This window comes from Tupaia chinensis, unplaced genomic scaffold, assembly GCF_000334495.1.
Source record: "Tupaia chinensis unplaced genomic scaffold, TupChi_1.0 Scaffold144991_2, whole genome shotgun sequence".
NCBI classification, from domain to species: Eukaryota; Metazoa; Chordata; class Mammalia; order Scandentia; family Tupaiidae; genus Tupaia; species Tupaia belangeri.
The window spans coordinates 945,394-968,481 of record NW_006204851.1 but is presented as its reverse complement, the minus strand read 5'-3'; the positions used below and the strand labels follow the sequence as shown (position 1 = coordinate 968,481).

General features: G+C 37.6%; 1 protein-coding gene and 1 pseudogene across 4 annotated transcripts in view; one reads left to right on the top strand and one right to left on the bottom strand.

Moving 5' to 3' along the window:
* Positions 1-23,088, top strand: part of CHRDL1 (chordin like 1) — a 166,186-nt gene that overhangs the window by 109,053 nt on the left and 34,045 nt on the right. For all 4 annotated transcript variants that reach the window (XM_006167720.3, XM_006167719.3, XM_014583899.2 and 1 more), the window contains exon 5: positions 186-279. In XM_006167720.3, coding sequence (XP_006167782.1) covers positions 186-279 — 94 coding nt within the window. The remainder of the gene's footprint in view (positions 1-185; positions 280-23,088) is intronic.
* LOC114005959 (uncharacterized) lies at positions 9,287-9,409 on the bottom strand (annotated as a pseudogene).

Here is a 23,088-nt window from a genome sequence, read left to right as displayed (position 1 = left end):
GAAAGAGGAAGGGGGGGGGGGGGGAATGGTGCATAATAAAATGTAGGAAGTACCTAGAACCAATTATGGGAGAACAGTGGGGAAGGACATGCCATGTTTTAAGCCTCTTCTCTGTCCCAGATAGTGAACTAAGCCTTTTCACTTATTTCAGTTCCTTCTGATTTTAATTCTGTTTTCTTTGGCAGGAGGGAAATGTGTATTGTGGTCTCAAGACTTGCCCCAAATTAACCTGTGCATTCCCAGTCTCTGTTCCGGATTCCTTCTGCCAGGTGTGCAGAGGTAGGTATTAATATGAAGATTCAAGGGTTCTGCCATTCTGAGTAACAGAACTTAGAAAAGGTAAAAATGCCTGTGCAGTGTCTTAGTAAAAAGGGATTTTTCTTTTGCTTTTTGCTTCATTTCTTTTTCTTTTTCTTTTTTTTTTTAAATTTACATTAACAACTGTACATTTTCACAGTGTACAATGTGGGTTCTCAAAGCATGTCAAACAAGACAGAGATATTCTATGATAACCTTAGTTTTTAAATGTGCTTACATTCACAAAAGAAAAATAAAAGCATTAATTTTAAGGGTAGCAGCATAAAGGAAACTATGCTGGAGTGTGCAGAGAAGGATAGATGGAAGTCATCTAATGTGAAAGCAAATATCTTAATTTTTCCTTCCTTAATCCCTTCTAGTTTGACCCCCTAAATTATTATATCATAAAACACAGGCCATTTCCAGGCACAGCCTAAAAAGGAAGAATGGACTGCAAAACATTAATGTAACCATTCTGAAGATTGCAGGTTTTATTTTTTTAATCCCACAATAAAATAGTGACAAACTCAATAAAAGCAATATGAAAGGCATCATCTTCTCAAATTATAACTAAAATGGAATTGTCATCTTCTCAAACCAGTCTCTTCTTCTTTGGGTACCATTTTAATTTTTATTATAATGGCACCTTTATTTCTTCGTCTAAACTCCTGGGTTCAAACCTAATCACTTTTAATTCCTCCTTTGTTTCCTCTTCTCAGATTTCCAAATCTGTCAGCAGTGAGGATAATATTAGCACTTACCTCTGAGATGGTTTGAGATTTAAATGAAATGATGCAAGAAAAGGACATAGCAAAGAGTCATGTGTATAGTGAGTACTCAGTAACTAAAAGTGGACATATTCGAAATATTGAGTCATTTGAAAAGTCATGATGTATTTTTCTGTTTCTCTTTGCAAAATGCATCATGACTTTTCCAAAACCCAATACAAAGGGTCTTCGGAAATTTTGTGAGAAATGTGTATTATGAAAAAACTATGCATGGATTTCAAATTTTTTGGCAACAAAATAAACTCATACTTTAATTCTGTTTTTCCTCAAATTTTATGAAGTTCCCTCAATAAGTTGATATCATTGGTTCTCATCCATGGGTGAATATTGCAATTACCTCAGAGGGAAAAAAAATTATAGAATTTCCTGGTGAGGGACAGGTAAGTGACTACTGTACATAGCTGCCATCTTTTAAAAAAATAATTAAATTATTATCATAATCTTGTTTATATTAAATTGAATCACATATAACTTTACAGTGTATTCCATTTATTTTACCAGGAGGAATACCATGCATATCAGTGAATACAGAGACATTAAAATCTCCATCTTCATCATCCAATAGCTTTTCATTTTTTTCCGATTGTTATTATTATTCCAATAATTTTTAAACAGTCAATCACTATTTATCATTTTGCTTGTAAAAAGACTTTACTCAACTTGAATTACTTCTCAGACCAATCCAGTTAAGAAAACTATACATGTCATCATAGTGGGACCATATCTGTGTCCCACTGATGTCATACCTCTTTATTTGTTCTCTTGCTATCTTTCTCTATACTCTTCTCTTCTCCTCCCCCATTCCACATTGTCTTATCATCATTAACCATTTTCACTGCTTTTATGCCCTCCAATATTTCGATCTCTACTACAGAGTGCAGATAATCGGTATATATTAAGTGGATACATACATTATCTTTCTTTCATATCTAGGCTTACTTCACTCCATAGCTTCCATCTTAAACATCCAAAAATAGCCTCAACCTTGCTACATCCTTTCAGAAATACTTATGCTGCTTACTATATGCCAGTTTTAGTTCTTAGTACTTTACAGATATGAACTAATTTAATCTTATGACAATCCTACATGGTGAGTACTATTATTACTCCTATTTTATGGATGAAGAAACTGAGACAGAGATAGGTTAAGGACTTTCTCTAAGGTCAGGTAGCTCATGAATTAAGCATCTAAAATTTGAACCCTGGCAGTCTGGCTCTAACGTTATAGCCCTTAACCATGATGCTCTATTGCTGAAAGGGATGGCTCTCTATTGCCACTAGAATACATGTCAACCTCCTGACTCTTACAGTGAAAGCCTACTATTGTCTAGCCTCATTTTACATTTATAGGCTGGTATTCTTCCATTCATGCACCTCAGGTTCCACTCCCATTGATCCTGTGCTTTTTCACCCTTATACCTTTGCACTGTGCTCTTCCTTTCAATGTTTCCCAGACTTCAGTGTACTTCAGAATCACCTAGAAAACTTACTGAAATCCAGATTTCTGGACTACACCTACAGATATGCAGGTTTAGTGGCTGTGGGTTGCGACCTGGGAATCCACATTTCAACCAAATCCCACCATTCATTCTGATTCTTTACATAGACCACCACTTGGATAAACAATTCCTAAGATCATGTTTATGACTAGGACAACCTGGAATGATGGTTTTATATCTGAGTTTAGTGCCCTTGAATTGAACCTATTAAAAGTCTGAAACATGAATAAGCCAGTAGAAAAGTAATCAAGCTCAGTCTCTGATTGGACATCTAATTCCAGCCCTACAGCAAACATATGAATGAGTGGCTATCATTTCATGATAAGGAATTAGGAGGAAAAGGCAACAAAATGGCTGCCTAAGCAACAATTGTACATGTTTAGGTTGAAAGGAGAAAATGTTGCCGCTTTCTGGAAAATCCTTTCCTTCCATCTCTGCCTATGGAAATCTGGCCATCCTTCAAGACCTAGATCAAATGTAGCCTCTCTAGATCATAATTCAGGTCATTTTCATATCACATTAAAAGGATTGAAGTATGGTACTAGCTGGAAGGCCTTTTGCTCTTCTGTGCCTCTCACCTCCAACCCTAACTTCTACATCCCTAAATCCTGTTTATCCTTCAAAGGTCTACCATGAAGCATTTTTTCATCCTGAAACCTAGGAGTAACTCTGCCTCTTCTGTAGGACCCTTCTGTACTTAACCTGTGCTTTTATGGTAGCACTTATCACTTGTCAACTTCTGTCTTCTATTTTTTGTGCTGATGTCTTATAGTCTTTAGCAATGTGTAAACTTTTTTTTTTTTGAGAGGTTTTCACTATAGGGCGCGTGCGCTCGCCAGACAGACAGAGAGAGACATAGAGATAGAAAGCAAGAAATCACCCTTCAGGGGGGATGGTCACGCCGCAATCCCTTCTCCTCCATTCTCGGGGCCCTGGGAAAGCATCCACACACGCCCAGCGTGAGTTTTAAGCCACCGGGTCAGGGACGCAAACCGCGGTCGACTATGTGGGAGTCCAGCAACACAGCCATTACGCTAACTGCTGGTTCCCATGTGTAAACTTCTTATGGCAAAAACTATCTCCCTAACTGCATTTTGGCACAGAGTAGATGCTCTTGGAATGAATGCATGCTAGGTTGGAAAGATTAGTACAAAGTTAATCATTATATGTATTAGATGCTACTAAAATAGGATACAATTATTGTTGGCTTTTCCCCCTGAATTATGGATTGACTGTGGTAGGTGTTGCTAACTAAATCTTGGTTCATGATCATTAGGAAATTACGTGGTGTCATTCTTGATCTCCAGGTTGCTTTTTCTTCCCTTCTCCACTTTAGGACACTATTAATATTTCTTTTCTTTTCTTTTTCTTTTTTTTTTTTTAGAGGTTTTTGCTATAGGTTGCGTGCACTCTCCAGAAAGACAAAAAGAGACAGAGAGACAGAAAGCAAGAAATCATTCCCCAGCGGGGATGGCCACGCCACAATCCCTTCTACTCCATTCTCTTCTCAGGATCTTGGGCACGCACGCACACACACCCGGCGTGAGTTTAAGCCACTGGGTCCAGGACTTGAACTGTGGTCGAGTACATGGGAGTCCAGCGACATAACCATTATGCTAACTGCTGGTCCCTCAATAATATTTCTTTTTGGAAGGACTTTCTGGAAAATACTGTCCTTCCATCCCTGCCTGTGGAAATCTTTCCAGTCCTTCAAGACTTAGCTAAAATGTGACCCTCCTAGATCTTCTGGATCTTCTAGACCTCAAATGCAGCCTTCCTAGACCTTCTTATGATTACCAATATGTGCTCTTACCTTTTAACATGATATCTGTATCAACCTTATTAACATAATATGATTTCAGTAACAACCTCATTTGATTCATGCCTCAATAAGCCTTTGGGTCTTTCCATATAAGTTTCTAAGAATGTGTGCATATACATATCTCTGTACCATGGTGCATTTATTTTATTTTTTTAATAATAATTTATTTATTTAATTCCATTTGTTATCATTACTATTATTATTTAATTTGACCATGGAGAAACAGAGAGAGATAGAGACAGAGGAAAAGTGAGAAAGCAAGCTGCCAGGTCCGGGACTTGAACCACATTTGGCTATGTGGGAGTCCAGTACCCTAACCACCACACCACCTGCAGGCCCCCATGGTGCATTTATAATATTTCATTCAGGAGAGATAGATATGTTGTTCCTTACTTTCTTTCTCATTTTTGCCTCAGATTAATTGGAGACTTCCCTCAAAGGAAGAAAGTCCATACAGAAAAGCAACGTACACATGGTTGCTAATATAATCAGTTGGTTGCTATGATCTAGTTGTTAGGATCACATTATTTTTTGAGGGAAAAGGATATATAAAATCTAAAGTGAAGAACAACTGATATAACGGAAAGGAAACAAACATAAAAGGCATGTATTGCATCTGAGAGGCAATATATTCATAATTCAGAGAATGCAGGCTCTGAAGGCAGGAGGACAGATTTGACATTGCATGGCTACCATCTACTAGTGCTGCTATATTGGACAAGGTACTTAACCACTCAGAACCCTCGTTTTCTCAGCTGTAAAACTGGAGATTATAATAACTACCACCCATGGAATGGTTGTAAAGATGAACTGAGATGGCAAAAATTGCTAGGAGAGGGCCTCACATAGAGCTACTGCTTCATAAATGATAATTATCATATTTTATATAATAATTATTTTTTACTGTGGAGTTAAGTAGAAGTGAACCTTCTTTATCTCTAATAATTTTGCCTTTTTAGTTATTTAATCTCCATAGACAGAACTCTATTTCCAGTTCTTCTTGTGGTAACAGATTCTGGGACTGTCTTCTCTACAGTTCTCTTATCACAATTTAAATTTCCTTTATTTTGTCCTCAGAAGCAACAGATAAAAGCTGGTTATTACTGATAATTTCTTGTCTGTTCATATTCTCAACAATTCACTAAGTTCTTTCTTTTCCAGCCCTTCTCCAACCTAAATACACCATTTTCTTTCATCTTCCCTTATAAAGATGAAATCCAACACTTTCATCAAAATTGTTGTTTTTTCTGTGCCACCAATTTCTTTACATCTTTCAGTTGTCCATAATGGCCTCACTACTCCTTTGAAGTTCCACATTTTGAAGCACCTTGTTATATTTTTTGTTGTTGAAATGATATTTTTACAAAAATGTATCTTGTATAAGCATATTACTCATACAGCAGGGAACCTAGGCACTTCTCCACTATGCTGGTCACTCTAACTGCAGGCCAAATACTGAAGAAGTAACTTTATGAGGGCCAGTCAGTGATGTGGTGGTAAAGGCGGCTGAATCCCACATGGTTGGCTGTGCAGTTGGAGTACCAGACCTGGCAGCTTTAGAAACACATTGGGTGTCTATGCATGCGTGCCCAAAATCCTGAAAGAAGAATGGAAGAGAAGGGATTCCAGAGTGGCCATTCCCCCTGAGGGGTGATTTCTCACTTTACTTTTCCTCAGTTTCTCTCTCTCTCTCTCTCTCTCTCTCTCTCCTCTCTTTCTTTCTCTCTCTCTCTCTGATAAGTGCACATGCCCTACAAAACTGAAAAAAAAGAAAAGAAATAACTTTTTGAGTGCTGAACTTGCAAAACTTCCTATAAAGGGCCTTATTGAGGCATTCTCTCTACACTGCACCAAACGATCCTGTGTGCCTTTCTTCATGGTGGCACAGCAATCCTAGACACAGATTGAATGTCAGTCCCAGCCTCAGTTGTTTAGACACGTCTTTGAGGCTGGAACACTCAGTATAGTGTTAGCAGGGTGCATGTCATTGCTGGCATTTCAGCAAACCTCATCTGCAAACAGCCACTGGAGCCTTAAAGGAAATTTATCAGAAAAAAAAATCTCTGCAGAGATTGTAAAACTGGCATATTCTGGGCAAGCCAGCCTCAAACTCAAACCCACACACAGCTTCCCTCCATCGTTTATCATTTCTGCTTCCTGTCTCCTGCCTATCTTGCCAAAGAAAAGAGGAAGGCCATGTACTTGAACTTCAGATAAGAGAAAGAGATTTGGGGTAGGCTATTGACCATATTGAAAGTCAAGCTTGCATTTGGTAGACAGTGTATATATGTAGTACTTACTACATGTCAAGTAGTATTCTAAGCATGTATGTATGTCATAGCTCATTTTGATTCTTACTATCTTATAGAACTACTTTTATCCCCATTTTTAGATTAGAAAACTGATATGGAGGAGTTAGGTGATTTGCCCAAGGATACATAGTATTAAGTGACAGAGGCAGAGTTTGAACCCTGTCAACCTGGCTCCAGAGTCCCAAGTTCTTAATCCTCAAGTTGCCTGTTCGGATCCGTTCAAAGGAATGTGCCAAGGACCTCTCCTAGTGCAGAGGAATAAAGGGGGGGGGAGGACATGCATGATACATTGGCTTAGGCAGATGCTTGCAAGAGAGTGACCACACTGCCCATCTTTTTTCATCAAGACCTCAATCTACCCCCTTCTAATTACAGAGAACCACATTTATCCCATCCTTCTCTTTCTATGGTTTAAGAGTTTTGAGTATAAAGAGACTTCAAAAATTTATGGAAAAAAAATGGGATTAAAGTAAGAGTTTATATTTTGGTGCAAAAATTTTTGAAATCTATGCATGGCTTTTTTGCAATAATACACATTTTCCATTAACTTTGTGAAGACCACCCCCCCCCCATATCTGTCTTCTCTCATCTAGCAGACATGTGTTAAGCTAACTACCTGGCACTATGCCAGTGCTGAATACAATGGTGAACAAAACGAGAATGGAACCTGTTCTCACCGAGTTTTACTGGGGAAGACAGACATTTACCACATAATGATACAGGTAAACAGAGAATTGCAACTGTAATACATGCCATGAAGGAAAGGTGTTAGAATAGCCAAAAATTGGGTGGTGGGGAGGTCTACCTAGTCAAGGAGGTAAAGTAGGACTCTTAAGACTATCACTTCAGCCTCAATTATATCATATTCCTCCTCACTTTATGGATTTCATGATGAGGGAGGATTGGCTCAAAAGTTCAGCAAATAACTGGTGATAGTCCTATATTCCCAGGATCCCCACCTTCTGATCTCATCATAAAACCAGCTCCCCTCTCCTCAATATTATAAGTCTCTACACTATTCTGTCTATATTGTACATACTGCATGAAAGTCAAGTCTAGGAATTTTCCTCTGAAGGTACAACTTGACCATGTTGTTCAGTGGCTACCATTTCTAATTGTGTTATCTAATCTAAATTCATCAGCTTGTTTTATAGGCCCTCTGTAAAGCAACTTGATCTTTCCTTAACCTACCACCCATCCTCATTTCTCTGACACCAACACATACACATTCTCCTCTAGATATCTCATCTCTTTGTCCTTTAACATGTCGTGTTTATTCTCACTTTCCCTCCTGTTAAAGTGCTTCTTGTAAACTCCTTCTCCCCATAAGCTTGGCATAACTTTTATTCTCTCTTCTACCTATTAGCATATCACTCATCTCTCAAGATCCCAGCTGAAAATGCATTACTTCTTTTCAGTTTTGGTTATAGGGTGAGTATGCTCATCAGAGAGAGAGAGAGACATCATCACCCAGTGGAGATGACCACACTGCAATCCCTTCTCCTCCAGTCTCCTCTTAAGATTTTGGGCATGTACATACACATGCCTGGTACAATTTTCAAGCTGCCAGCCCTAGGACTCAAACAGTGGCTATGTGGGAACTAGCGCCTTAATCTCCACGCCACCTGCTGGCCCTAAAATTGCACTAGTTCTGATAGTCTTGCATGATTATGCTATTCCTCATTGGTCTCCTTTTCCTTGACCACATTTGGAAATTGGTCTGGTTTATAGAGTTCAGTGCTTCAAAATGGTTTCTTCTATCATTCATTGTTTTGTATATCTTGACTTGGAAGCTCTCTAAGCAAAGGATGATGTTTTAGTCTTCCTGTTTCCCCTAACATGATATTAAGCATATATCTTACTGGTGGTTTTATTAAAACCAAAGAGAGCCAGTCACAAAAACCACTTGACAGAGCTCCAAATGTAAGCCTGTCTAGGGAGGTAGGAGAGATGACTGAACTCACAACTTGCTCAACCCAAGTCCATTTATCCAGCATATCTTATATGAGTTTACAAAGGAAACTGAAGACTCTTCATGTAATTGAGATATTTCTGCTAACTCCTTCAAGGTAACTGAAACTGGAAGCAGTTGTTATTTGTCAGTGTTCAAAATAACTGCCATTGTACCTAAAACTAATGATTTTTCTTTACAAAAATCAGCACAGTTGACCTTGGAGGCCATCTTGGCTAGAATTTAGATATCTTAGGGGAAGTAGTATGTGGATACTTCATTTTTTAAAAAAAATCATAAAACCTACCAGAAATGTTCAAAGTTATCAAAATTGAAGCACCAGGAGAAACTACCGGTACCTTTATACATCAGTCTCAAGTTGTTTTTGTTTAGGCCCACATTTTCTGCAGAAACATCACCATCTCTTTGTCAGGATGATAGGAAGGAAACATTGTTAATGAAAAATGCTATTTAAAAAATAAAAATTCATCAGGGCCAGGAGGTGATATGGCAGTTAAGGGCACTGGATTCTCATATGACCAACCATGGTTCAAGTCTTAGATCTGATGGCTTGCCTTCTCACTTTCCTTCTCTCCCTTTCTGTCTTTCTCGGGTGAGTGCACATGCACTATAGCAAATTTTTTTAAAAAGTAATAAAATTAAATAAATAATTTTTCAGTTAGCAATAATCACGCCTCGGATAAACCTCATTGGCTACGATACTGCCACTACGCAAAGCTAATAAATAATTTTTTAAATAAATAAATAAAATAAAAATGTAGCTTGCTTAATTGAAACTTTTTGCCCATTGGTTAGCAACTACCCATTTCTCCCTTTAAGATGAGTAAGTTGTAGAGATGTGCTATACAACATTGTGTCTATAGTTAATACAACTGCACTGCACATTTAACATTTGTTAAGAGGATCAATCTCATCTTAAATATTTTGATCACAATAAAATAAAACATTTAAAAATTACTCAATAATTTTGAATTAGTATGTGCTCACCTAGACTTCAGAATACATTGAGATACTCTGATCTTTTCATCACTGTAGAATAGTCTGACCATCATTAGTATTCCCTTTTCAAAAGTGAATCACTTATGTCCATGAATATAGGCCCATGTTAGAGATTTTCTATCCTTGCTACCTTTCTTCTAAATCCACACTGAATCTTTCCTTCATAGAAACTTTCCAAGTTATTTTTTTTCTCTCTCTGTTCTATATGACCAGCATGTGATTGCCAACTGTCAACCCCAGGACCCTCCCACATTCACCCATCTGAGGTCATATTTCTTCTTGCTATGTCTCTTATGTGCAGAATATTTCTTCCTAGACAGAAAGTTCCTCAAACTGTGGATACAGCATTGACTTTCATATGAGCTTAACAACTTAATAGCACTGATTCTTAATTGGCCATCTGGGATGTCCTGTCAGGGTTAATAATGACTCATTCAGTGTGCAGAGCTGGAGGTCTTTTGTGTGTGTGTGTGCATATGAGTCTGATTCTACAATAAAAATAAGGAATTCCCAGTGAAGCATTTCAGAGTAATTATTTCTTTACGGGTGGTTAAAACCACTCTTCCTTCAGCCTTATTCTTTCTGACTACCTCAAGGAATACCATAGCTTCCCCCAAACACCACTGGATATGCCCATTACTCACATTACAATAGTCTTCATGAGCTTAGATTCCCACATTCATAAAAATCAACCTGATTTGTTCACTGGCAGTATAAACAGAGGGAAGGGAAACATGAGAAAGAGGAGAAAGTCAGGCAGAGGAACCATATTTGAATATTATCCACTATGTAGGAACTTAGAAAATTCAGGTCTGTACAGCCCAAGCAAAGTGATATAATTATCACAGTTGATATAATTATCAAGTTGATTCCAGCAGAGAGCCAATATGGCTACGTTTGCTTTCTACTTGATTTTGACTATTAAAACTATATTCATGCACCACTCCCATCCATTAGTCCAATCCTCTTTGAGTAGGCCAGGATGCCAAAGCAATGTTTCTGTAGAGAACAAGAACTTTACATCTGGCTGCTGTTGTAAATGGTCATGTGGTAAACATGGGTAGATCATTGAATTTCCTTTCTCTATCTTGCTTTTTATTTGTAGTTCATGGATGTTGTAGCATAGGACTCTACTTTATTTGCATACTGAGGTTTTTTACAGTGCATCTTATAACTATGTAAGTTGTTCTGCCTCCCAATGAAGCAAATATCTGTCCTTTTAAGCCTGATTCTTAGGAAAGAGAAAAAAGGGGTTTTAATTAAGGTGTAAATTCCTTTTCTAAAATGATAAAAATTGAGGACTAGCATAATTATGAGAGACCTAAGCCATTTGGTTTAGAAGGTATGAGCTGAAGGAATATCTGCAACCATTTTTTTAGTCTCTAGAACTCTAGCTTCTGATGATTTCGAAATGAAATTATACCTTTCTGTACACAGGCATGAATTTTCTCTTAACTAGGCTTTGTTGAATACAGATCATTTACTCTTTTAACTACCTAGCACACTTATGTGAGTCCCTTAAGCTGGGTTTTTCCTAGTAGAAGCTGTTTTTGAGGAGGTTGACAAAGAAGTGAAAGGGACCAGCAGATGGTGGAAAAGTTATGTCACTGGATGCCCAGGTAGTCAACCATAGTTCGAGTCCTGGACCCAGCAGCTTAAAACGCACACTGGGAGCATGTGTGTGCATGTTCAAAATCCCAAGAGGAGAATGGAGGAGAAGGTATTGCAACATGACCCTCTCCACAGGGGGTGATTTCTTGCTTTCTGTCTGTCTCTCTCTGTCTTTCCAAGCAAGCACACATGCCCAATAGCAAAAAATCTCTCTTAAAAAAAAAAGAAAGAAAGAAAGAAAGGAAGAAAGAAAGAAAGAAAGAAAGAAAGGAAGAAAGAAAGAAAGAAAGAAAGAAAGGAAGAAAGAAAGAAAGAAAGAAAGAAAGGAAGAAAGAAAGAAAGAAAGAAAGAAAGGAAGAAAAAGAAAGAAAGAAAAAAGGAAAGTGAAGATAAAGGATGGGAAGAAAGGGGAGGCAGAATAACAGTTAACATTTATATGACACCATATGCTAAGCACTGTTCTAAGTACTTTGTTTATACTAATTCATTTAATCTTCACAACACTATGAGGGAGGTATTATTGTCTCCATTTTATCAATAAAGAAACTGAAACACAGAGAGCTTAATTCATTTTCCCAGTCACACAGGTAAGAAGGAACAGAGCCTGAATTTGAATCCAGGCTTTTTGGCTCTAGTCCGTTCATTTAGCTGTACATTATACCCCTTCTCAACCTGGGAAAGTGAAGCATCTTTGGGAACCTTGTTATCTCTGAGGCAGCTGTAAGGAACAGACTTCATGATGCCTCTGTTACCAGGGACCAGAGAGGCTAACACCCTGCACTGCATTGGGACTACTATGGGATGCAAAGATCCTTTTCTAACCATAACCGAATCTGTTGGGTCGTCAAAAAATTCATATGCATTTTTGCGTAGAAAACCATAGAAAAATATGTCATGTATTTTCTGATGATCCAATATTTAGCTATATCTCCATTGAAAGAGCAGAGTCTGGGTCTTGAGTACCATCTAGATAATAGTTTCTTTTTCCCCTCTCTTCTGAGTCTCTCCTGCAAATACATACATGCCCTCTCATAATGCTCTTTTTAAAAGTATTTCTGATTTTTCTGGATAAATGCTTTTGTACTCTTCTTCAGATTTGGCTTGCAATAGTTGGCAGGAAGTTCTCCCTTGTCTCTGTGTTAGTATTTCTCCAACAGATATTTTATTAAAAATTCTAAGAGCTTGTATTGGCAGCCCAAATGTGCTTTATTTAACAATAAAATATTTTCTTAAAAAAAATGATTGCCCACTTGGACACTGGAAGACTACTAATGTGTATCATTAATGGAAGCTCAAATGTCTGTCAACAGAGAATCCTTATATCAGTGTTTGTTAAAGCTTCCCTCAAATATCAGCATACTCACTCCCTCCCAGCAGAATTTGTAGAATTAGAAGCTTTGCAGAGGACCTCAAGTTCATCAGTTTCCACTCCTTCCTCTCCAGCTTGGGTACTGGCAATAAAGTGCCTCACAATGGAACCTGGCACATGGTAGGTGGAAATTTCACAATGGGTTTCTTCCTCTTTGCCTTCTTCCACTTTCCCTCAAAAACCCTTTAACTATTTGTCCTGATTCTGCTGATTTCAACTTGTTCCTTTCAAAATATAGAGATCACTTCCCCCTGTCTTGGGGATTAATTTCATTTCTATTTGCCATATGATTAGAGTGACTATATAATTTATCTTACACTGAGACACTTTTGAAAGTGCGAAGGAGCAATCTTAATAATTATGCCTGCAGAAAAATAGACAATAAAACTGGATTGTCCCCAAAAAGTCAGGTCCTATGGTCACCCTATTTGTGATATCTTGTGTGGTTCAGAAGTGGCCACGTGCTGGTGCAGTATTGCTGTCTGAGTCTTATCTTTATGGGTATCTCAGAATCTCATTGTACACTTAGTCCTTTTTGAGAGGACAGAATTTACTTCCCTGACCTGTTCAAGCCAACCAGAGATTAATGGAAGCTATGGGAGTTATAAACAGTCTGAATCTGAGCCTAGTTTTTGACCATTTTTCAAATACTTGTTCTTCATTTCTCCCGTTACCAGAAAGCCAAGCCATTCCAGCTCCATAGGGTACCACTCAGAGTATAATTGAGGTTTGAATAAACAACACATGTGGCTTTTAAGGCTAAATGAATATTGTTTGACATACAGTAAACTAGAGTTGTTTTTCATTTTGGTTTTAAAAATTGGTTAAAATTACATCTTGTTACTCCTCGGAATTAACTAGAATCCATCTGTCTCAATTAGAATCACTGTTTTTTGTTGTTCTTGTTCTTGTTGGTTTTTTTTTGTACAAAAAGTCATGGCTGGAAGAAAATCAGAGAATCCTTAAAAAAAAGAAAAAAAAGCAACTTTTTCAGGATATTGGTTTCTACTGTTTTCCACGATATGGTATCTAAGATTATAAATGAATATACCAATTTTTAGCTGTCCAGACAGACCCTACTTAGATCTATAGAACTGCTTCTAGCTATATAAAATGTCAGTTTCTAAAAGGATAATTCCAGTGTAGTTATGATTTAAATTAAGTAGAATAACCAAAATGTTGAAGGCTTTAACAGCTACTTAATAGAATATTCAGCTTAGAGAATGTTGTTTGATGACCTTGAAAGCTCAATGGCTACACAAATACTTCCAGTTCCTCATATATATATATATATGTATAAATAATGTATATATCACATAGTGATAAAAATACAGTATGCATATGTGTATATTTATATATTATACATTTTATATATACATTATTTATACATACATTCTGTAGTAATGACTCCAGTAGTTTTTTTTTTCCATTTCATTTTCTTTTATACATACACATTATTTAGCTTACAAAGTGAATATTTCAATATGTGAACATTTCTCCCTTGTTCAGTTGATTAAACTATAAAATATCTTCAACAGATAATACCACATTTCCTTGTCCCATTAATGCTTTGCCTCCATATTTTTCTTCTAAATGTCCGTCCTCAGGCCCTCCTCTTCCACACACGCTATATCTGGTATTTATATTCATATCCTTTAGTCAATCAGTTTCAGTCATAGAGTGCAGATACTCGATATATATGAAGTGGGGACATACAATGACTCTCCTTCATACCCTGGCTTGCTTCAGTCAGCAGTAAATCTTCCATATTCTTCCACTTTCTGTCAAAAGCCAGGGTTTTGTTGTTTTTGTGGCTGAATAGTATTCCATAGAGTATATGTGCCACAGTTTTTCAATCAATTCATCTGTTCGTGGGCATTTGGCTTGGTTAAATGTCTTAGTAGTTGTGAATAGTGCCGCAATAAACAGTGATGTGCAAGTACTTTTCCAATGAAGAATTCTTCTGTCCTTTGGGTAGATACCAAGGAGTGGGATTGCTGGGTCATATGGTAGTTCTATTTGTAGATTTTTGGGGAATCTCCAAATTGTTCCCTACAGTGGCTGGACCAATTTACATTCCCACCACCAGTATAAGAGAGTTCCCCTTTCACCACATATATATATATTTAATCTTAGACATTCTGACTGGGGTTAAGTGGTATCTCACTGTTGTTTTTATCTGCATTTCCCTTATGATGAGGGATTTTGAGCATTCTTTTCTTATGCTTTTTGGTTATTCTTATGTCATCTTTAGAGAGTGTTTTTTTTTTCAACTCCTTCTCCTATCTTTTAATAGAGTTGATCATCTTTTTTCCAAACAGCTGCTTGAGTTCCTTGTGTATTCTGGTTATCAGTCCCTTATCTGACACATAATTTACAAAAATATCTTCCCATTCTGAGAGCTGTCAATTCACACTAATCACTGTGTCTTTTGCCATGCAGAAACTTCTTAGTCTGATGTAATTGCAGTAATTTTTAGTGAAGTGAAATAGTTCAGATTTAGAGATACATGCCCATCTGCACATATTCAGATTTTCAAATATGGTTCATGACATATTCATCTGAAATTGTGTTACAAGATATTAATAGTCTGTTCTTGTGCTTAATACTTACCTGTCTCATTGCTTTGCCATCTTACCTCTCTGATCACTTGTAGCAGAGGCCATCTGCTTCTATAATGTTTTGGAGCATCTGACTAGACTATAAATATTTAAAGACACTCTAATTAAAAGCCCTCTTAAAACTCAAGGGTCTAAATTGCTGTACATTGAACTCAGAAACCTGTGCTAAGTAAACATATTATGTCAATACCAATCTTTAATTTTAAAAAGACATTTGATGATAAGAGCTATTCTATCATTTTTTATTTATAATTTATTTTCTCTCTTTTGACCACTTAAATTATTTGAATGTGTCCTCTCCCCTGCAAAGTTCATTTGTTAGAAACTTAATTCCCAATGCAACAATCTTAAAAGGTGGAAACTTTAAGAGGTGATTAGATCATGAAGGCTCTGCCTTCATGAATGTATTAATGCCATTGTCACAAAAGTGTTATTTTCTAATAGGAATGGGTTCCCCTGTACAAGGATAAGTTTATCCCCATCTTCTTGTCTCACATGCCCACCCTTCTACCTTCTATCATGTGATGACACAATACAGAAGACCTCACCAGATTCCAGCACCTTGATAATGGATTTCCCAGCCTCCAGAGTGTGAGAAGTAAATTTTTGTTCTTTATAAATTACCCAGTCTGTAATATTCTGTTTTACCAATATGATACAGACTAAAACCACATCTTATAGTCTTTACATTTTGTTTTGCTATGTGCTAGTGAATTTTTTCTGATTTATGATCTCTCTGATTCCTTTTTTTAGACCCACCACTGCCAGCTAAAATGGGACAAGTAAATTTAAGTTCATCTCCATTCAGTCACTGTCAACAATAGTGCCATTCCCCATATGTCCAGATTTGCAACCCAAGAGTCATTTTATACTATTTTTTTCCCTGTCTTCTTCCTCCATTACCAAATCTTCCAGCAGGGTATTACCATTTCCTTCTTTTCTGCAGTATTCTGATTCAGTCTTCTTCCCTATTATTATGCAGATGTTCATGGCCTATCACATATCACTATAGCAGCCTACTTGTTGGCCTCAAGATTCTAGTTACTCCATAACAATGCTACACTTTGTTTCTAGAATAAGCTTCCACAATATAATTTTTCTATTATTGTTAATTTTTTATTTTATATATTTAATCACTATACATCACTTTGCTTGTAAGTTGAATTTACCAATGTAAAACATTTCACACCAATCCACTTGAGGATACAGAACACATTATCATCAACAGATAATAATCCAACATTACTTTTATCATGAAAACACCTACTTTAAAATTTCTATCAGGATTAAATGTGAAATTTTCAGCCTTTCATTTTTTTTTACAGTTCATACAGTAATTATTCACTACCCTTGATTACCTCAACAGTCCACATCACTTCTGTCTCCCTTTTTCCTTCTGCCTCTCTCTCCTCTCTCTCTCGTTCCTTTCTCTTTCTCCCTGTGCAATTAACAACCTTATCTCTCTTGAATTTTCTACTTCAGACACACCTTGCTTGCTGTCTCTCATATGTGACTTTCTATTTCTAAAGATCTGGTTCTTTGTAAGTTCGATTCCTGATATCACTGTCTGTTTATACCCTGCGGTATATTAGAGGCAACTGCAAAAAGTTTGTGGAAAAATGAAATTAAAGTATGAATCTATTCTGGTGTGAAAAATTTGAAATCCCTGCATAGTTTTTCTCATAATATACATTTCCCATGAACTTTTAAAAAATATACATTTACTTATTTATTTACATTTATTCACTGCGTATCATTACAGCATACGTAACGAATTTTCCTATCATGAATACACTGCATATTGGTCCAGTCAAAGACATTATTATATACATTATAATCAACAGATTTCTTCCCATTTTGGGTCCTTTAAATGTTTTGCTTCTTTCTTCTTCCCCTTAATTCCCTCCCTTCCACCCTCCCCCATTTCCCATCCTCGTCCCCCACTATCTCCAGTATCATCGTTGCTCTCCATGTTTTTATACCTTCAAATCAATCATTTTCTGCCACAGAGTGCCGACATTTGGTAAATATTAAGTGGAAAAACCACTGGTGGAAAACACAGGGGAAACTCTTAGAGACTTTGGAGTAGGCAAAGACTTCTTGAACAAGATACCCAAAGCACAGGCAATATTCCCCATAATAGACAAGTGGGATTATGTCAAGTTAAAAAGCTTCTGCACAACAAAAGAAACTATAATTAGAGTGAATCAATAACCCTCAGAATGAGAGAATATATCTGCAAACTATACCTCAGATAAGGGACTGATAACCAGGATATACAGGGAACTCAAACAGCTTACCTGAAAAAAAAATTTACCCAGTTAGAAGATGGGCAAATGAGCTGAACAGATAACTCTCTACGAAGACATATGAACAACCAGAAGCATATGAAAAAATGCTCAGTATCTCTTATTATAAGGGAGATGCTAATCAAAACTACAATGAGATAAAAATTTAACCCCAGTTAGAATGGCTAAGATTAAGAATATAAAGAATTAATGGGACCTGCAGATGGCATAAAGGTTACATTGCTAGACTCCCATGTAGTCGACCATGGTTTGAGTCCTGGACCCAGTGGCCTAAAACTCATGCCAGATATGTGTGCATACATGCTCAAGATCCCAAAAGGAGAATGGAGGAGAAGGGACTATGGCAATACTAATTTACATCCCTCCTGGTGGGTGATTTGTTGTTTTCTGTCTTTCTGGCAAGCTCACACCCCCTATAGCAAAACTCTCTCTTAAAAAAAGTAATAAAGAATGGTAAGTGCTGGCGAGTCTGTGGTGAAAAGAGAACTCCCTACACTGTTGGTAGGTATGTAAATTAGTATAGCCACTGTGCAGAACAGTATGAGGTTCATCAAATACCTACAAATGTAACTACCACATGTGCCAGCAATTCCACTCCCAGGTATTTACCTAAAGGTTAGTAACATTAAGTCAGAAAAACACTTGCACATCCATGTTTATTGCACCATTATTCACAATTGCTATGACATGGAACCAACAAAAATGTCCACAAACAGATGAATGAATTGAAAAGTGTGGAACACATCCACTACAGAATACTATGCAGCCATAAAAAACAATGAGACCCTGACATTTGATAGAAAGTGGACAAATACGGAAGATTCATTGCTAAGTGAAGCAAGCCAGACAATGAAAGAAAGACATTGTATATCCTGTGAGCTTTTTAAAGACCCCTTGTGCCTCTAAAATGTGTCTTAACAGTTATTTTAAGAAGCATTCTATGATTATATCTGACTGCTCATTCCTCCCATTCAGTCTCTCCTAAGCATTATATATTCTGCTTATATTTCAAATTGTTGCTGTGTTTGTGTGTGTGTGTGTGTGTGTGTGTGTGTGTGTGTGTGTTTTAGAGTATTTCCTATTTCAACTTCTTGTAACCTCCAACTAGGTATAAGTGCCCCAAGAGCAATAGCCCAGCCTGATTTCTCTCTCCTCTTAACATGTCTGGTTCTCCAGCCAAGATGTGTTCAATGCATGTTAACTGACTATTGGACGTTATTTTCTGGCCATAAACAAAGGTGAAATCATCTTTACTCTTACAGAAGTCATTCAGGGTTTCCACATAGATCTTAATGCAGTTTTTGTCTACCATCTTTACTTGGACATTGAATAACCAGGAAGACAAGAGTTTACCATTGGCCAATCACATAATTCTGTATTTTGAAATACAATTCAATTCAATACATATATTGAACACCTAACATGTACACAGCAGTATACTAAATGCTCTAGCTCAGTTATTCTCAAAACTCCACCATGCCACAGAATCCCCTATATAGCTATAGGGCGCGTGCGCTCGCCAGACAGACAGACAGAGACATAGAGACAGAAAGCGAGAAATCACCCCCCAGGGGGGATGGTCACGCTGCAATCCCTTCTCCTCCATTCTCCTCTCGGGATCTTGGGCATGCACACACATGCACCTGGCGTGAGTTTTAAGCCACCGGGTCCAGGACGTGAACCACGGTCAACTACATGGGAGTCCAGCGACATAGCCATTACGCTAACTGCTGGTTCCTAATACTAATTGGTTTTGCATAAGCATAAGGGACCTATGAGGTGCAGAGGATGGGATGGTAATTTCAGAATACCATGAACTAAAGCATGAACGCAAGAATGGCAGTCACATGTCCAATGAAGAGCAAGGTGATGAAAGGATTACCATTATAAAGTAGCTGAGATAATTGTGTAGGAGGTAGGTGTTCAGTAAAAATGAATCACAAAGCCGTTGAGTCTTTGAATAGAATACACTGAGTGTTTTGATGAGAAAATGCTATCATGATAATCAAAATGTTGTTTTAGGAAGATTAACTTAGAAACCAGATTTAAATCTTCGAAATTCAATTTTTTTCCCCATAAGATGGCTTGAGGAAGGGTTGACACCATGTTTTGTTATAAGTCACTGCTTAATTTTAATATAATTACTGAGCTAATACTCCAGTCTTCTTCAAGTTCTAAATGCCAATGATATTACTTAATTTCACCTCACAGCAATATCATCTACTTTTAAAAATTTTGTTTATTATTATCATAATCTTCTTTATATCACACTGAATCACATATATCTTTACAGTATATTACATTTCTTTTCCCAGAAGGAATATCATGCATATTAGTCAAGACAAAGACATTACTATCCACATTATCATCATCAAATAGGTTTTGTCATTTTTTCCAGATTATTATTCTTCTTCTCATTTTTTAAAACATTCAATCACTATATATCATTTTGTTTATAAAAAGAATTTACCCAACATGAAATACTTCTCAGACAAGGCCAGTTGAGAATACTATACAATACTATACATGTTATCATCAACAGGTAATAAAACATTTCTGTGTCCCTCTAGTGTCATGCCTCTCTACTTATTCTCTTGCTATACTTGCTATACTTCTCTCTACTCATCCCTTCTCCTGCCCCATTACACACTGTCTTCAGCATCCTTAGTGCTCCCTGGAGAGAGCCACAGAGAGCCAGAAAGGTAAAGTGAGAAAGCACCCCCATGGTGCATGGTCACCCCACAATCTCTTCTCAGTTTCTCTCTCCTTCCAGGATTTTTGGCATATACTCACATGTGCCTGGTGTGTTTCCTTTTTTTTTTAAGAGTTATTTCATTTAACTTCCTTCCTTCCTAAATAGTATTCCATAGAGTATATGTGCCACACTTTTTCAATCCATTCATCTGTTTGTGGACATTTGGGTTGGTTTCATGTCTTAGTGATTGTGAATAGTGCTGCAATAAACATCGACGTGCAAGAGTTTTTCTGACTGAGTGTCGCTTCAATGACGACGCTGACAAGGTCTTCTCCAGAACGCTTTATTACCCCAGGCTTCTTACAATCTTCTTCTTCCTCTTCCCTCTTCCTCAGCCCTTAAGAAGGCAGCATGGGCCAATCAGGGAACTGTGCACGTACAATGCATGTGTACGGAAGACCGTTGCCTTGCGCCTGATTGGTCGCATGCACTGTTCCCGTGCGCACCATGCTCTCCACCGCCCCACTTCCTCAAAGTTGTTTACTGCCCTGAGTGCTCAGTGAACTTCCGCTGAGCACCATCTTAGGGTGAGCGCTGGAGACGATGGGCGGGGGCGCTCCACTCGCATGCGCTGTTCCTGTGCACACCATGCTCTCCGCCGCCCCACTTCCTCAAAGTTGTTTACTGCTCCAAGTGCTCAGTGAACTTCCGCTGAGCGCCATCTTAGGGTGAGTGCTGGAGACGATGGGCGGGGGCGCTCCACAACTGAGCTTCTCCTCTCCTCTGGGTAGATGCCCAGAAGTGAGATTGCTAGATCAAATGGTAGTTCCATTTGTAGATCTTTGAGAAACTTCCATATTGTTCTCCACAGTGGCTGAACCAGTTTACATTCCCACCAACAGTGTAGGAGAGTTCCCCTTTCAACACTTATCCTTTTTATATTTTGAATCTTTGCCATTCTGACAGGGCTTAGATGGTATCTCATTGTGTGTGTGTGTGTGTGGTGTGTGTGTGTGTGCGCATGTGCGTGTGTTTTAAGAGGTTTTTGCTATAGGGCACATGCACTCACCAGAAAGACAGAGAGAGACAGAGCGACAGAAAGTGAGAAATCACTCCCTAGAGAGGGATGGCCATGCTGCAACCCTTTCTTCTCCATTCTCCTCCCTGTGGCATGAGTTCAAGCCACTGGGTCTGGGACTCCAACCATGGTCGACTACATGGGAGTCCAGCGACATAGCCATTATGCCAACTGCTGGTCCCTCTCATAGTGGTTTTAATCTGCATGTCCCTTATGATGAGCTATGTTGAGCATTTTCTTATGTGCTTTTTGGCTGTTCGTGTGTCTTCCTTAGAAAGTTTTTTATTCAGCTCATTTTCCTATCTTTTAATTGGGTTAACTTTTTTTTTTTTTTTTAAATAAGCCACTTGAGTTACCTGTGCATTCTGATTATCAGTCTGAGCCATATTTGACAAAAATATTTTCCCACTCTGAGGGTTGTCGATTCACACTTGTTACTGTGTCCTTTGCTGTGCAGAAAATTCTAAGTCTGATATAGTCCCACCTGTATATTTTTGGGATTATTTCCTGTACTTTGGGAGTCTTATTTAAGAAGTCTTTGCCTACCCCAATGTCTCCCAGTGTTTACTCAGTATTTTCCACCAGGAGTTTTATATTTTGAGGTCTTAGGTTCAGATTTTTGATCCATTTTGAGTTGATTTTTGTTAATGGTGAAAGATGGGGATTCAGTTTCATCTTTCTGCAGGCAATACCCCAGTTTTTCCAGCACCATTTACTAAAGAGGTTTTCCTTTTCCCAATGGATTGACTGGTATCCATTATAAAAAAATCAGTTGGCTGTAAGCTTTGGGGGTTATTTCTGGGGTCTCTATTCTATTCCATTGGTCCACCTGTCTATTTTTGTACCAATACCATGCTGTTTTGATGATCACAGTTTTATAGTATATCTTGGGATCAGAAAGTGATATGTCACCCACTCCACTCTTCTTGTGCAGGATTGCTTTGGCAATACAAGGTCTTTTATGATTCCAGACAAATTCTATGATTGTCTTTTCTAGATCTGTGAAGAATATCTGTGGTATTTTTTATTGGAATTGCATTAAATATGTAGATTAATTCAGGTAGAATTGCCATTTTGATTATATTAATTTGTCCAATCCAGGAACATGGGATGTCCTTCCACTTTTTTATGTCCTTTTCAATATCATTTTTTAAGATTTTCATATTTTTTTGTAAGGGTCTTTGACTTCCTTAGTTAGGTTTATTCATCTTATACATTTTGTGGCTATGGTAAAAGGGATTCCTTTCTTTAGCTCTATTTTGTTCAACTTGTTGTTCATATATAGAAATGCTATAGATTTTTGGAGGTCTCTTTTGTATCCTGCCACTTTACTGTATTCACTTATTACTTCGAGAAGTTTTTTCATCGAAACCTTTGGGTCTTCTAAATATACCATCACTTCATCCGCGAATAAAGATATTTTCAAGTCTTCTTTGCCTATTTGAATGTCTTTTATATTGCTCTCTTTTCTGATTGCACTAGCTAGGACTTCCAGCACTATATTAAAAAGCAGTGAAAAAAGAGGGCAACCTTGTCTAGTACCAGTTTTTAGTGGAAAAGGTTTTACCTTTTCACCATTCAGTATAATGTTCATTATAGGGTTTTATGTTTCTTCTGAAATTTTTTTTTATTAATTTACATTCATTCCCTGAGCATCATCACAACATACTAAATGTGATTTCCCATCTAGAATAAACTGCATAGTGGCTTAATCAT